Source organism: Aspergillus fumigatus, chromosome 8 (genome assembly GCF_000002655.1).
Source record: "Aspergillus fumigatus Af293 chromosome 8, whole genome shotgun sequence".
Classification (NCBI taxonomy): domain Eukaryota; kingdom Fungi; phylum Ascomycota; class Eurotiomycetes; order Eurotiales; family Aspergillaceae; genus Aspergillus; species Aspergillus fumigatus.
The window spans coordinates 1,380,670-1,395,429 of record NC_007201.1 but is presented as its reverse complement, the minus strand read 5'-3'; the positions used below and the strand labels follow the sequence as shown (position 1 = coordinate 1,395,429).

At 53.7% G+C, this 14,760-nt stretch overlaps 7 protein-coding genes across 7 annotated transcripts; 4 read left to right on the top strand and 3 right to left on the bottom strand.

Moving 5' to 3' along the window:
• Window positions 1-47: 47 nt before the first annotated feature.
• Window positions 48-2,137, bottom strand: AFUA_8G05860 (aromatic amino acid and leucine permease). Its single transcript, XM_742295.2, has one exon. It carries the CDS (start codon window positions 1,442-1,444, stop codon window positions 98-100), a length of 1,347 nt encoding a protein of 448 aa, XP_747388.1. The 5' UTR covers window positions 1,445-2,137; the 3' UTR covers window positions 48-97.
• Window positions 2,138-2,313: 176 nt separating this feature from the next.
• On the top strand, window positions 2,314-3,746 carry AFUA_8G05850 (NAD(P)/FAD-dependent oxidoreductase; the record flags this gene model as incomplete). The annotated part of the gene is made up of 2 exons (XM_742294.1): window positions 2,314-2,835; window positions 2,895-3,746. The coding sequence occupies 2 exons, from the start codon at window positions 2,314-2,316 to the stop codon at window positions 3,744-3,746; spliced, it is 1,374 nt and encodes a 457-aa protein (XP_747387.1).
• A 255-nt stretch (window positions 3,747-4,001) lies between these two features.
• AFUA_8G05840 (transcription factor domain-containing protein) lies at window positions 4,002-6,534 on the top strand (the record flags this gene model as incomplete). The annotated part of the gene is made up of 5 exons (XM_742293.1): window positions 4,002-4,120; window positions 4,224-4,555; window positions 4,606-4,703; window positions 4,747-5,357; window positions 5,610-6,534. The coding sequence occupies 5 exons, from the start codon at window positions 4,002-4,004 to the stop codon at window positions 6,532-6,534; spliced, it is 2,085 nt and encodes a 694-aa protein (XP_747386.1).
• A 41-nt stretch (window positions 6,535-6,575) lies between these two features.
• Window positions 6,576-8,169, bottom strand: pfa4 (putative palmitoyltransferase with autoacylation activity Pfa4; the record flags this gene model as incomplete). Its single annotated transcript, XM_742292.3, has 5 exons — window positions 7,734-8,169; window positions 7,516-7,687; window positions 7,166-7,465; window positions 7,039-7,117; window positions 6,576-6,976 (listed from the first exon to the last, which is right to left on the bottom strand). Exons 1-5 carry the CDS (start codon window positions 8,066-8,068, stop codon window positions 6,576-6,578), a joined length of 1,287 nt encoding a protein of 428 aa, XP_747385.2. The 5' UTR covers window positions 8,069-8,169.
• A 126-nt stretch (window positions 8,170-8,295) lies between these two features.
• On the top strand, window positions 8,296-11,316 carry AFUA_8G05820 (putative DNA mismatch repair protein). The gene is made up of 3 exons (XM_742291.2): window positions 8,296-8,829; window positions 8,880-9,268; window positions 9,315-11,316. Exons 1-3 carry the CDS (start codon window positions 8,423-8,425, stop codon window positions 11,165-11,167), a joined length of 2,649 nt encoding a protein of 882 aa, XP_747384.1. The 5' UTR covers window positions 8,296-8,422; the 3' UTR covers window positions 11,168-11,316.
• A 97-nt stretch (window positions 11,317-11,413) lies between these two features.
• AFUA_8G05810 (DUF1295 domain protein) lies at window positions 11,414-12,724 on the top strand. The gene is made up of 2 exons (XM_742290.3): window positions 11,414-12,204; window positions 12,277-12,724. Exons 1-2 carry the CDS (start codon window positions 11,510-11,512, stop codon window positions 12,602-12,604), a joined length of 1,023 nt encoding a protein of 340 aa, XP_747383.2. The 5' UTR covers window positions 11,414-11,509; the 3' UTR covers window positions 12,605-12,724.
• Window positions 12,725-13,120: 396 nt separating this feature from the next.
• On the bottom strand, window positions 13,121-14,396 carry AFUA_8G05805 (cytochrome and DOMON domain-containing protein; the record flags this gene model as incomplete). The annotated part of the gene is made up of 2 exons (XM_742289.1): window positions 13,121-14,331; window positions 14,363-14,396. The coding sequence occupies 2 exons, from the start codon at window positions 14,394-14,396 to the stop codon at window positions 13,121-13,123; spliced, it is 1,245 nt and encodes a 414-aa protein (XP_747382.1).
• Between the last annotated feature and the right edge of the window lie 364 nt (window positions 14,397-14,760).

The following is a 14,760-nucleotide window of genomic DNA, read 5'->3' as shown; positions in this document are numbered from 1 at the left end:
GTAGTATCGGAGCTTACTCCCGTATCTCTAGCAAGTCTTATCATGGAGTGCAATCTTGCAGTATCAGTCGTGATAAACATGCATTACATGAATGTAGCTATGACCATAGAATATTCAACCGCCTCCACCATGTCCTCCTCGTTGGCTCTGGCCTAGGCTCGTCCCGGTACACCTGGAGAAACGGCCGGATGGGAATATCCTCCAGTCGCACAATCGCCGTCTTCCCCCACAGTTTATACCCAAAATACAACCCCAGAATGATTGGGATATTCAAATACGACGAGACAAACGTCTCTGTATCCCAGTGGCCCCGCATAAACGTGCTATACCCCCCCGTGAACAACAGCAATGTAAACAATATGAGCGCAAACCACGTCAGGTACGGCTGCAGCGGCGCCGCCCACGGTAGTTCCTTGTGCCGGTCGATTCCCTGCTTGCGGCACCCGTACTGGAACCGCAGGTAAATAATGCAGATACACATCCAGTTCACGAGGGTTGAAATGGAGACGATGTCCTGCAGCCAGGTGAACACGATGCTGGCCGAGTCCGACAGCGTCATGTAGCCCAGCCCCATAAAGACGCCGATCAGGGCGACAGCCACATACGGCGCCCCGAACCGGTTGACCCTAGTGAAAAGTTTAGGGGCGTGTCCGTGCATGGCCAGCCCGAAGAGAATGCGTGAGCCTCCCAGCATGTTGGAATTCCCCGCGGACCAGGCCGACGTCAACACCGCCGCGTTGATAATAGATGGGACGGCCTGAATGCCTGCGCGCCGCGCGGCAATGACAAAAGGCGACTGCGACGCATTGCCGGTAGACCGAAGCAGGGTGGGGTCATTCGAGGGGACCACCATGCCAACCATGAAGATGGACAGGATATAAAACAGAAACACACGGGCAAAGATCCGTCGCGCCGCTTTGGGGATCGACTGCCGCGGATACCGGGTCTCCGCCGCCGCGACAGTGATGTTCTCCATCCCCGAATACGCATACAGCGCGTTATTGAGCGTCGTCCAGAACCCCAGGAACTGGCCCCACGAGCCCGGGACGTCCAGGTACTGCACGAACGGGCCGGGATCCCGCCAGTATCTGAATCCGATGCGCTGCCCGTCCGGCCCGCCTCCGCAGGTGATCACCAGCGCCATGATATTGATGCCGATGACGAGCATGATCTTGATCAATGAGAACCCGAACTCGAGCTCCCCGTACACGCGTACAAACAGCAGTGCGGTCGCCAGCATCAGCACCCCGAACACCGTAATCCAGATCGCATTGTTGACCGTCACCCAGAACTCGACGATGACGGCCGTCGCGGAGAGCTCCGCGGGGATCGAGACTAGGTACGAATAGACCTGGTTCCAGCCGTTTGCAAAGGCCAGCGCCGGGTCGACGAAGAGCATGGCGTAGCGGACCACGCCTCCATTCAGCGGAACCAGAGCCCCCATCTCGCCGACGGCAAACACAACGGTTGAGCCGGCCAGGCCGACGATGGTGTACCCGAGGAGGGCCCCAAGGGGTCCCGAGCGCGCAATGGCACGCCCCGAGCCAAGGAAGAGTCCGGTGCCAAATGGTCCCGGCCAGCGCAATCATCTGGATATGTCGCTGATGGAGACCCTGTTTGACCAGACGGATCTCGCCGAGATGATCGGTGGCGGAGTCATTGTCGGGGAGCTGTTTTTCGGTGTCCTGGAGGGGGTCTTTTCCAGGATCTGACATGATCATTGGGATGGCTCTTTCAGGTGGCAGTCTCAATTCGGAAGTAAGATGAGGACCTTGGGATTGATGTGATCCGGTGGCCAGGCCAGTTGGCGATATTTAACCAACGTCTTATCTCCCTGCTCCAGCTCACCCGGTGATGGTTTAGCTTTGAGATTGGGGAGAGGTAGATAGCTTGCCATATTCTTCCAATGAAGACGATGCATTTGCAATTCCTGTCGCTAGGTTCCATCTTCCCCTCTTTTCGTGTAGCCACTGCAACCAAAGCCCTTGCTTCTGGGGATAGTGACATCAAGACCAACCGGAACTGGACCGGATGATGCACGGTCACATGATGATATGCCGGACTTGACCGGATCATTGCAGATCGCATAGTAAAAGATAAGAAAGGACCAGGGATTATACAGATTATCAGTGGAGAAAGAGAGAAGTGGAGAAGGTACGGTACGGAGTAAACCTGTCGACCATCGGGGCTTGACCGGAGGATCTTTCGCAGTAGTCCACTCCTGGTCAGACCACGTCGCCGCCAGAATAAGTATATAGGAGACCTCTACAGTGTCAAACTGACCGTAGTGATTAAGAACATAGAAAACAAGCAATGTCGACCCTTCCTCCAAACCCACTGGCCTGCTTCTGGCAGAACAATCCCCACAAACTACACGACCATCGCTCCACCGAAGATCTCCCGACGCACAGCGATGTCGTGATCATCGGCGCTGGGTACGCGGGTGTGAGCACGGCCTGGCATTTACTGCACAAGCACCCCAATATCAACTCAATCACGATTCTAGAGGCAAGAGGTGCGTGTTCTGGCGCCACCGGTCGCAATGGAGGCCATCTGCGCCCAGACCTGTACGGACATATCCCCACGTACATTGACCGCGCTGGGCCCGAAGCAGCAGCGGAGATTGCCGAGTTTGAGATTGCGCATATCCAAGCAATCAAGAAACTTGTGGAGAGCGAGCAAATCGACTGTGATTTCAGACTTACACGGACGATCGATGTGTGGTGTAATGAGCAAGCGGCGGAGGGAGCGAAGAAGGTGTACGAGCGGATGAAGGGGCATGGGTTTGCATACATGGACGATGTTGACTTCCACATAGGAAAGAATGTAGAGGGAGTACGTCTGAATCCCCCGGTTGATACCAGAACCATCTTACCCCATACTTACGCGATCAGATCTGCGGCGTCAAAGGCGCCCTGGCCTGTGCCTCCTACACGGCGGCCACCATCTGGCCCTACAAACTCATCATGCACCTCCTCGTCAGCCTCCTAGCTTCAGGAAAGGTCAACCTCCAAACCCACACGCCGGCCACCGCAGTCACACCATCTGCAGATGGTAAATTCACAATCGACACCCCTCGCGGCTCCCTCCACGCCAACAAGGTCATCCACACCTCCAACGCCTACGTCTCCTCCCTCCTCCCGCAGTACAAACACAACATCATCCCCTGCAAAGGCATTTGCTGCCGCATCACCGTCCCAGAAGGGCAAACCGCCCCACTTCTCACCAACTCCTACATCGACCGCACCAAGGACAACGTCCTATCGTATCTTATCCCCCGCGCAGACGGGAGCATCATCGTCGGCGGCGCGTCGGCGCTCTTCAGACCTCATCGCGAACAGTGGTACAATAATACCGACGATAGCGTGCTCATCGACGCGGCCAAGGACTTCTACAACGGGTACATGCAGCGAACGTTCCGCGGGTGGGAGGAGTCTGGGGCGAGGGTGGACCAGATCTGGACGGGGGTCATGGGTTACTCATATGACTCGAACCCGCATGTTGGGGCAGTGCCTGACTGCGAGGGGCAGTTTATCCTGGCGGGGTTGAATGGGCATGGGATGCCGGTGGTGTGGCTGGCGGCGGAGGGATTGGCGAGGATGGTGGGCGAGGGAGTTGGGTTTGAGGAGACGGGGATGCCAAGGCTGTTCAACACGACAAAGGCGAGGATCGAGAGGGCGCAGACGGGAAAAGAAGAGGCGGGAGATATCCTTGGGACGGGGTCGTTTCCTGCTACCAAGCAGTAGATCGTACAGTTAACCAGTTGGCAGTTGGTGCATATCAGATATAATTCCTCTTTCAGCACCCGAGATTAGCGTTAGTGTTTATCAGTGGATCAGTTCCCCATGTTTACGATTTATCCCGCCTCTGTTATCTTTCCCCACCAGAGATAAGCCCGCTTCAAGCTGCAGCCACACGCCGATCCCAAATGACTATCTCCCACGGCGTCCTTTGGAGACACAACTCATAACTATTTCCTTCAATAGATATCAAGACAGAAAATGAGCGCATACCAGTCACCTGTACCTCCCGGCTCCAGACCGCAGTCAAGCACCGAAGCACCCGCACCCCGACTCCAACGCCGCAAAGTAACGGACGAGAGAAAGCGCACAGCCAGAGCGTAGGCCGAACGTCAGAACGAACCACCAAGAAGCACGCTGACCATACAGCTGCGATCAATGCCGCCGATGGAAAGAAAAATGCGAGGGAGGAATCCCATGCAGGAAATGTTCGCATCTGGGCCGTCCGTGTCGCGTGCGCGGTATGCCTGTGTCGCAGGATATCGGGTACGTCGTTAAAGTCACTCATCAGTACTTTGTTCAGGCTGACGCTGCTAGCACTCGTGATGCATTTCTCGAGCTGCAGGAGCGGGGCATGTACATGGAGCGAATCCTGAAACATGCGTTCAAGGGGATCGCGCTGGATACGAAGAGTCTCGGCCAGATGGCGTTGTCGATTGAAGAGACGGAGAAGGGGCCGCAGACAGAGACTGACGAGGCTGAATTGGCTGTGGAGGAGGAGTGCACGATCGATCCGGTCGAGGATACCGTTACTCGTGAGCTTTTTCTATTCCACAGTGTACATGGCGGCGCTGACTGTCGACAGACTTCTCCGGGGAATTCTCCTACTGGAACTTTTCCATGCGCGTCAAGCGCCAGATAGAGGATAGGATGGCCGCTTCCACTTCCGCTCCCCTGAGCCAGGTATGTCTCTGCCAGAGCTCACCGAACTGACTAACTTCTCCAGACCCCTCCAAACCAAATATCAAACTACCCCCGAGCAAAACAGCTCCGATCCAGCTCGCGAACTCTCGCAGCAGCCATCTCCTGCATCCCCCCTCGCCACATCGCCGAGTTTCTCGTCAACATCTTCTTCAAACACGCCGTAACTCACTACTTCTACGTCGATAGATCATGGCTCCGCACCAGACTAGCCGCTCTCTACACCAACCCGGGATCCCTCACCAGCAAAGAGGCCCCAGTCCTCGGCATTATCCTGACTATCTTTGCCATCGGCACGCAATATGCCTACCTCGAAGCAAAGCCCGCTCCTGCCTCGTCCGGCCAAACCCAGGACTTCTCCGAGGACGAGCTGGGAACCATGTTCTACCAGGAAGCAATCCGTCTCCTACCGGAGATTATCGAGCTGTCCTCGTTGGAGAGCGTGCAGGCTTGTTTGCTCTTGGCGGCGTATGCGTTGCCGATTGATGCGGCGGGGTTGGGGTACGTGTATATCAATCTGACGATTCGGCTGGCGATGCAGAACGGCATGCATCGGCGATGCGTGGGGAAAACCTTTAGTGCGGCGATGATGGAGACGAGGAATAGGGTGTGGTGGACGGCGTATGCGATGGAGAGGTATCCTTTCTCTTTCGCATTTTGCGCAGTGTCGCTGACGAAGTAGGAAAATATCTATTTTCCATGGACGACCCCTGGGAATGCTGAGATCCGACGTCGACACGCATCTGCCAGTCGATGCGGGTGATCAGGACTCGACAGCCGTATATATGCTTGCTTCGATTCATCTCACACATCACCTGGAGGATTTCTATAAAGAAATGTGCGTTTCGTCTTACTCTTCCATGAAACCCCAGACAACTAACAGCCCAGATCCCTCCTCCGCACCACCCCCAAACAGGACTTCCCACTCTTGCTCTCACGGCTCGCCGACAGAAAAACCGACCTGGAAAAATGGTGGTCGTCGCTTCAATTAACCATCCCAAAGAACGACGCCCAGACCCCAGTCGATCGATCAACAGCCCACATCAAACTCGAACACTGCCTCCTCCGTATGTTCATCGGCCGCCCGTTTCTCTTCTCGCGAGGCTCGCCCTCAAACCCAACCTCGCCAGCTACTCCCCCCTCAGGCACCGGGCAACAGCTCACGCCCCGCCAGGAACTGGTGACATGCTGCATCACAGCCGCCGCCGACGCAATCTCCATCTGCAGCACCCTCCGCGACAGTGATAGTGGTCCTGGCCTGGCGCGCGCCTCGTATATAGAATATAGCTCGTGCCGGGCGGCGCTGCTAGTGCTAATTGCGTACTCGATCCAGGATCGTTCTGACCACTTTCGCAAGGCGCTGCGGGTCGGGTTAGACATGATTCGGGAGATGGCGGCGACTGGGGAGTCCGCAAGATCGGAGGTGGAGCTGATTGAGGTGTTGGAGAGGGCGCTTGTGAGACTAAGGTCGTTTGATGAGGTGGGCAAGGTAGCCTCGGACTACGAGGAGTTTAAACAGTGGGAGTCTATGTGGAAGCGGCAGAATGATGGGAATTGCAATTCCTTCGAAACGGTTGCGGGATCGATTCACGAGCAAGGTTGGCCGACAGGCGAGATGGATCCCTCCGGTATGGCAGAGAGCAATGAGAATCTGGGCTCTTTGAGGTTATTCGATGGCGCGGCTGAATGGGCTTTGTTCGGTGGGGGAAGTGCATTGCCACGGGAGCTGCAGCATCCGGAAACGCAGATGTTGGGGGATTTTCTGTCTCTCCATGATCCGAGATTCGACGCTGATTTGAGTCAGTCGTTGTGAATTCAAAGACTCTATCATACAGCATATCACCAGCCACCCAGCTATTGTTGTCGACGTCTTTGCATCAATATGCCAAGAGGAATGTCTTCCTCGTCATAGAACTCGGCTTCCTCGTCAACTCCAAAATCACGAAGGCGGTCTCCTTCAGAGTTCTTCCAGCCTTCTTCACCATCCTGTACTTCCTCATCATCGGAAAAGTCACTCTCACTTTCGGAGAGCCTTTCTTTCGCTTTATTTTCATTAAACCGGTCATGGAAGCGTTTCCGACGCTGTATGGGATGTCCTCCTGAATGGCTGGCATCGTTGGAACGCTGGATATTCCGCGCCTGTAAAGCCCTGTGATACGAAGCATCGGCAGCCGCAATGGCGGCGCTCATATCCTCCCGCTTGGCAGGGAGTGGAATGCGATCCGGGTCTGGCGGCGGCCATGATAGGTTGGGGTCTATCCAGCATTAGATGAACAGTTTCTATATACCACCTCCATGTACATTGCAGTGCACTCACCCTCAAAGCCATTGACTTCAAATTCTAGACCGGTCGACCGGTCAGGAGTAGCTGCAAAAGGCCAGAACCAACTCAATACCTGGATATCATCAGCGTTGCATCTCAGAAATCTTCCGGCTGAACTAACGTTCGCGCTGCCGCCCATTCCGGCTCTAATATTCGACCATATGCCAATATCATATGGAAATTCCTGCTTCTTAATCCGAATCTGGATCCCCCCCGGTCCAGACAGATATCCCCCAAAATGCCGAGCTCGTCTTAGTAAAGTCTCATGCCGTTCAATCTCCCACGACTCAATAGTGGTGGTATTAAGAGCTAGGGACCAGATGCTTCGGAGGAGAAGAATAAATAATGCAAGCCATGTCAAACTGTTCACCACCAATAAAATGAAGAGATGGACCAGTTGTCCCAAGCCAGGGCCGAGATACTAAGATGGAATTAGCTTGCACCAGAAACAAGCTAACACTCTGTTCATACACTAGGGAGATGGCGCGATGCCCAGACTATCGAAGCCCTCTCGAAGAGAAGAGTCTCAAGATAACCCATGCCTACTACAGCATAGAACAGAAACCTCATGAAATGAGGATAGGTAAAGTGCGAAACGCAATTCGATGTCCACGGACAGTGGTGGTCCATCTTTGGAATGCACCTGCAAATCGTCAGTCGGGAACCGCTTTCGAGCCACAGAATCTCACCTCTGACAGGTCTTGCAATGGTGCGCTCGCGGTGGCTTGAACGCCTCGCATCGTCGACACCAGCGCTGCCTACCCCCAGCGCAATCCTTTTCCAATTGCTTCAGGTTGGGCGGCGTCCAATCCTTGGGTATCCGGCCAGGATCTACAGTGCATGCGCGGTAATAGCACACCCAAATACACACAGCAAAGATGTTCAGCCGCCAGAACTCTTCCGATCTTAGGGGCGCCTCCTCAAAATAGTAGAAAAATAACTGGGACGTGTACGCAAGAAAACTGATTAACACGGAGACGAACGGAATCGCCAACTGCGAAATGTTGAACGAGCGACAGAGCATTTTGCTGAAGACACATTCATCTATACAGACTTATTCATTATAGGGACTTGATTGGACTTGATTGATGCAAAAGATAACCGACCATGGCTTCAAGATGATTCTTCAGAATCAGAAGGATTGTTGATGCTGACCACGTGTGCGGGTGGCCTTGACTAAGCGTCGAGCACGTGACTCGAATCTTACAAGAAACGTGCGTGGAAATATCGACGGCCATTCATCCCTGCCGTCTTCAAGCATACTTCGCTGAAATATATTCATCGAGTGCATCAGTATTCAAGTGGCTCTTATCAATAAAAATGAAAGGGATCAATACATCTAGAGGATGATCCGAGAATCCCGTCATCGCCGTTGAGGATGCCGATCAAGGCCCTTCCCCAGACCACTGTTCGAGCAATTGGCTCAACTTCAGTCATTTCAGACCCCTGCTCCATTGTCAAGGAGTTGCTGGACAATTCACTTGATGCACACGCCACTGCAATTTCTGTAGAAATCTCCCAGAACACAGTCGATGTGATCCAAGTGAAGGACAATGGACATGGGATTCCAGCCGAAGATCATCCTTTCGTCTGTAGACGTGCCTTTACTAGCAAGATCGCGACTGTCGAGGATCTGAGGAAACTCGGCGGAAAATCGCTAGGCTTTAGAGGTGAAGCGTTAGCAAGTGCTGCCGAAGTTTGCGGAGGAGTGACAGTTACCACCAGAGTTGAAGCGGACCCTGTTGGCTTCTGCATCAAATATGGGCGAAATGGGGAGCTCATCAGGTACGTTACCCGGTGGGAGGCTTCAGAACTCCGTATGCTGACGATTGGAGTACTCAACGTGCCTCGCACCCAGTCGGTACAACGGTGCGAGTTACGGATCTCTTCAAGAGCATACCAGTCCGCAGGCAAACAGTATTGAAAAGCACCGCAAAGACAGTAGCCAAGATTAAAAAGATCGTACAGTCATATGCTATCGCTCAGCCCACTATTAGGCTCTCCCTGAAGGTTCTTAAAGCTGCTAACGAAAAGGCCAACTGGGTCTTCGCCCCTGGAAAAAATGCCTCGCTTACGGACGCAGCACTCAAAGTTGCCGGCACTGAGGTCGCTTCTGCTTGCGTAACCAAGCCGTGGCCGTGCGCAAACGAGTCCGGTGAGGAATCTAGAGTTGTCAATGGCTCTTCTTTTCAGCTGATGGCCCTACTTGCGGATCCTGGATCAGGTATTTACTCTGTCCATTGAACCGAGAACTTGGCTGATGAGCGCAGATTTCTCCAAAGTGAACAATGCAGGACAGTTTTTCAGTGTGGACGGCAGACCTCTCTCAGCATCCCGAGGCATTGGACAGGAGATCTCAAAACTGTACAAGACCTATCTGCGAGCCGCTGCTTCCCGTAGCGGCGGGTTCCCATACATATCAGATCCATTCCTTTGCTTGCAGATCCGCTGCCCAGAAGCCAGCTACGATGTGAATGTTGAACCGGCCAAGGACGATGTTTTATTCGAGAATCAGCAAGACCTTCTCTCGCTTGCAGAAGAACTCTTCAAGGACGTTTACGGTGAAACCCTGGACAGGCACGAGAAGCACAAAAGCTCCTCCAAAGGGAAAGAAAGGATGGTAAATAGTGATGCCTTCGAACTACTTTTAGCTCGTAAAGACAGCACTGAATGTTCTGCCGAGACTGTGAGTGAGGGCAACAAGCCACCAAGCTTCGTCACGGCTAGTTCGCTTTTCCACATGAGGAGCAGTCCGAAGCATGGCCGACACGAACAGCGATTATTCTCCGATGGAAGTCCAGGAGCGTCCGGATACACGCGAACCAGAGATCTAGAGGGTCTCAACCCATGGTCAGTGACGCGACTGTATGCTCCTTCTGGAGCTCTATCTCATAAAACTCCGGCGAGGGTTCTAACAGGCTCCGCACGGCTGCCTCCTGCCGCGCAGGAACAAGAATCCAGGTCTATGACCGAGTCATCTCCGTTGCGCTTAGCAAGTTCCGCTTCGCCGAGTACATCCACGCCTGGTTCGAATCGACTGTCACACTCTCCAGCCGAGTCTCACTCTTCTGCTTCGGTCTCCGACCTGGCACAAACTTCTCCAATCACGCCATTACACGGCCCCTCTGTACGATCAAGAGCCCTAAGGCAACGCGACAGGGAGCGTTACGGTAATGGTGCTCTTGATACATGGTTTATGAAGACCACACAAGCATCATCCCGTCAAGAGCCGGTTGAGCAGTGTCCGGAAAACGAACATGATGAGCCTCCGTTGTCGCAGCTGGCGGAGGACCGATTCGCACAACGTGAACGTCCGCCGGCCACTTCAGACACAGCGACCCCTCGGGGTTCCGCTGTGGCAGCAGGAAGCCTAGAACCATCTGAGGACGAGACGTCAGTCGTCAGCCGGAGTCGTGCCTCAGAGCCTGCATCGAGACGGCTGGACCAATGGTCTGCAAAACTGCACAGACTTGCGAGTGCTGACCATAACCTCGAGTTGGAAAGAGCACTTGACTTTGAGAAGCGCAAGAGAGAAGTGATCACAAGGCTCCGCGAGCAGAGAAAGGATGCGTCCGCTGCAAATTCACCTCATGTGAGCAGATATCTTGCTGCCAAAGCCGCTTTGCAGCCCGATGTCAATAACAACAATGCGGGGCCAGCGCCACCGATCTCTGAAACTGACAACCCAAGTCCTCGTCTAAACCCGCATGATCCGAGGTCTTATCTCATGCGCAATAAACCCTCCCATGACAAAAGGAGGCTTGCCTCAGACCCAGCCAAAATCCGACGAATTCAAACAAACAAGTTGCCTTTCGAGAAGATACCCGACGGGTGCGAATTGCATGATTTATGCCTGGTGCAGTCTGCAGACATCTCCCTGATTTCCGAGACCTTTTGCAATCTCTATGAACATGATCTATATATACGAGAGGGCGATAATTTTGCAGGGTTTACTGACGCGGATCTGCAGTCCCTGAGCTTGTGGGAGAGCCAATTGTCCTCGTTAATCAAGCAACAATTCCGAACTACAGACGGTTCAGACATGCCTACCATTCAGATAAACTTCGATCTACATCAGCATCTGAGTGATTTTGACATGGAGAGCTCATCTGCATCTGCATGAAATCGTTTTGTTCTTGCAACGTAGTATACTTCTGACATGTATAGATATAGATACACCTCAATATTAATCAACACCACAAGCAATGTTTCCTAGATAGAGGCAATGCATTTCCATTGAAGAGCACCTCTCTATAATCCACATAAGTCATGTATATCATATAAGTCATGTATAACAATGATATCATCAAGTAGGGAATACTTGTTTGGCAGGAGTCCGCAGCGAACCGTTACATAATCCTGACATCAATACTGAATTGACCTACAAAACCCCAGGACACCACCATCAACACCAAGATGAAATCTACTCAATCGAAATAGCGGTTTTTTCACCGGTATCTTCACAATGCAGTTCGGAGCAAAGCCGTTGGTCGACGTCGACCGATGGCCATACGAACGCTCCCACCTCGGACTCAACACTAGCGATGTCGGCATCTTCAAATCAACCATCCTCCCCTCATTCGCGCTGCACTCCAGCTTCTCCGTAGCAGCCTACGCCCTCTCCAGAGCAACCGACCGCGGCGAAATCAAAGACTACGTCTGGCCCCTCAGCCAAGTCGCCAACGCCTGGTGGAGCGCCGTCGGCGAACCAATGTACCTCAATAACCTCACCTTCTCCAGCGCCCTCAACGCCATCCCCTGGACCGAAAAGGTTCTGCTATCCTGCGTCACAGCCTGGGGCAGTCGACTCTTCTACCGCATCGTGTCGCGCTCGCTCGCCCGCGGCAGAGACGACCCGCGCTACGAGGAGCTCAAGGCCAAGGACCCCGGATTCTGGAACTCGGCGCTCCTCAAATCGTATCTCCCCGAAGCGGCCTTCCTGACTCTCATCACGCTGCCCTTCACGCTTCCCTTCCGGATGAGCTGGTCGAGCGTGTCGTTCGACGCAGAGACGTCCGGCATGCTTCGCGCCCTCGGTGTCGGGCTCTTCACCGCGGGCTTCGCGATGGAGGCTCTGGCCGATGCGCAGCTGGAGCTGCACCGCAAGGAGCGCGATGATCTCTGCCGCCATGGCGTGTGGAGCATCGTCCGTCATCCAAAGTATGTAACAATCCGTATTCACCTTTCCTCCGCCGACTGGAAAGACGAAAAGAGCTAATGGCCATGTAACAGCTACCTGGGCGACGCTCTCGTGCACCTCTCGTTCGTTGTGCTCAACGCGGCAAACACATTCAATCCGCTTGTCCTGCTTGGTCCGGTTGCGAACTACGTCTTCTTACGGTTTGTAGGCGGCGATGCACAGAATGAGGCGAGCCAGGAGGAGAGGTACAGAATGCAGGACCCCCACAAGTATGCGCAGCTGCTGGCGTGGCGACGAGAGAAGAACAGCTTCTGGCCTGGGTTGTCCGAGCTGGCGAATCCGTGGACGTGGGCTGTTGTTGCTAGTGGGCTCGTGGGCGTTGTTGTTGAGGAGATGGTGCGCTCCTCGTTGGGTCAGTAGTTTTAGATGTGTAATGTGTATATATGAAGGAATTAATATGGTCCGTTGTCTATGTATTCTAGATGGGGTGTCTATTGGGGTTGACATTTTTTCTAACTCTATTGGATAACCATGATGGTCAAGAACACCTCATCTTTGGGATGTAGTATTATGCGACAACGGTGAGAAATGCTGATTACTAGCTCGCTGTTGTGACTCGGTCGCGGAAAGGCGCTGGAAACCGCGTGTTTAATGGAGGCACATTGGTATGCAGGTAGAAACTTTCAATGGCAGCCCTGGGAGACCCGGCGAATTCATTGGCATCAGGTATTTGACTACGTGTATAGCCATGAGGACATTAGTTAGTCCGCAGACCCGCTAATATTACATCAAGTATAGTGCCATTCCATTCAGCTTCAACTCATCTTTAACTCTCCATGTCCAACAGTTGACCTCCATCTAGTACTGGCCAAATGCTTAATCAAACCCCAAGCATCGAGACAGGCATACAGAAATCCATGGATATCTCATACCTCGTCAATCACTGGCACCGTTCCTCTCCTGCATAGCAATTCCCTCACCGGACCCATTCAACGATGTCACCTTCTGCGGCGCAGCACTCTTCTTCGACCTGAACGGAAGCACAATCACAAAAGTAATATACGCCAGGCCAACCACGCCGGCAACAACCGAGTAGGCGATGACCGCGCCCTTGGGGGCAGCGTTGCCCGCATTCTTGGTAAGCAGGAACCCTAACCCGCCGTTGATGATGCCAAGGGCAATCAGGGTCCGGCCTAGCCAGCGGTGCACGTACGCGAAGAGGCTCTTCCCGCCCGTGCGACGGAAATGCATATGCTGGAGGAAGCCCATCAGGGGCTGGAAGAGCAGCAGCATGCCGACAACGACCAGCCCAATGATTGGGTGGTACTTGTCCATTTGGTTTGTATCGACGCCGAGGTAGACTCCCAGTCCGAGGCCAGCGAGGGCCATAGCCAGGGTGAGCAGTTGCAGTGGAGCGTGGATGCGCGAGACGACCGTGGAGTTGGGGATGATGCGAATTGAGATAGCAAAGGACGGGAAGAACACGACAAAGGCGACGCTCATGAGGACGGCATGGGCTATTAATATCGAGTCTGATTCGGAGGCTGTGGTCCCTCCTGTTGTAACTGTCTCTGGGGTTGAGGCCGCGTTCTGCCCCGCGAACGGGTTCGATGCATCCACGTTGGCCGCGCGGGCCTGTGACATGTTGATGGTGTGCACGCCGCGGGAATCATGCCGCGTGATAGCGTACCTGGGATCGTTGGAGTCGATCGCGGGACCCTGCTTCTCTGCCCAGATCCAGCTACTTGAGCTGCTGGACGGATCCAGAGAGCCACCGGTCCATTGAAGGCAGTTATCGCAGCGCACATTGGCAGTCATGTACCCGTTGCTGATCCCAGTACCGTCTAGGAGCTCGATCTGCGCACCGGGGTTGTAGCTTGGCAGGAAGCGGCCGCTGCCAGACCGAGGAGAGAGGGTGACGTTGTTGGAAGAGGCGGCGTACATGACGAACATGTTAGAGCCCGCCATTTGCGAGCCTTGGCCAAGAGTCACCCATTGGTACGAAGTGGGCGCACGGATTTGGAAGTAGATTGGCCCGGAGTTGGACGAAGCTGTGCTTTCCGGTACTACCACCCTATAGACGATATCGCTTGCGGGAGAGAAAGAGTAGATTTGGGCGGCGGCAAGGGGCGCTATCACGTCAGCACCTATCCGGAGACACAGGTAGGAGATACGTACCAAGTGCCAGATGCAGGAGTCTGTTCCAATGCATTGTGAAGGTCGATCCCTAATTATTACTGTGGTGGCAAGCAGAACTTGAGTAAGAGAACTATATATAAGTCCTCGGGTTTCACCCGAAGAGTTACCTCTAGGTATACCACCTATGATGATTTAATAGGCAATATAAGTCACCAGAGCCAATCCCACTGTAATTAAGACCCTGAATCAGTAACTGATCACCGTTAGCATAGCCACGCTGATGAGTGCCACGATCCTTCGTCATATGGACGCTTCGCCAAGATGTTGGGTATTGAGCACTAACCTTGCTCACGTTGAAGTAAATAGGATCAGGCCGATCAGTTCCTCTTGTTATCGCGGGTTCATCTCGAATATCTCACCGGCTGCCGTGGTTGTCT

Coding starts and splice junctions, on each gene's coding strand:
- AFUA_8G05860 (XM_742295.2), bottom strand. CDS start 1,444: ATGGGGGCTCTGGTTCCGCTGAATGGAGGCGTGGTCCGCTACGCCATG.
- AFUA_8G05820 (XM_742291.2), top strand. CDS start 8,423: ATGCCGATCAAGGCCCTTCCCCAGACCACTGTTCGAGCAATTGGCTCA. Junction 8,830..8,879: donor CGAAATGGGGAGCTCATCAG/GTACGTTACCCG, acceptor TGACGATTGGAG/TACTCAACGTGCCTCGCACC. Junction 9,269..9,314: donor ACTTGCGGATCCTGGATCAG/GTATTTACTCTG, acceptor TGATGAGCGCAG/ATTTCTCCAAAGTGAACAAT.
- AFUA_8G05810 (XM_742290.3), top strand. CDS start 11,510: ATGCAGTTCGGAGCAAAGCCGTTGGTCGACGTCGACCGATGGCCATAC. Junction 12,205..12,276: donor AGCATCGTCCGTCATCCAAA/GTATGTAACAAT, acceptor GCCATGTAACAG/CTACCTGGGCGACGCTCTCG.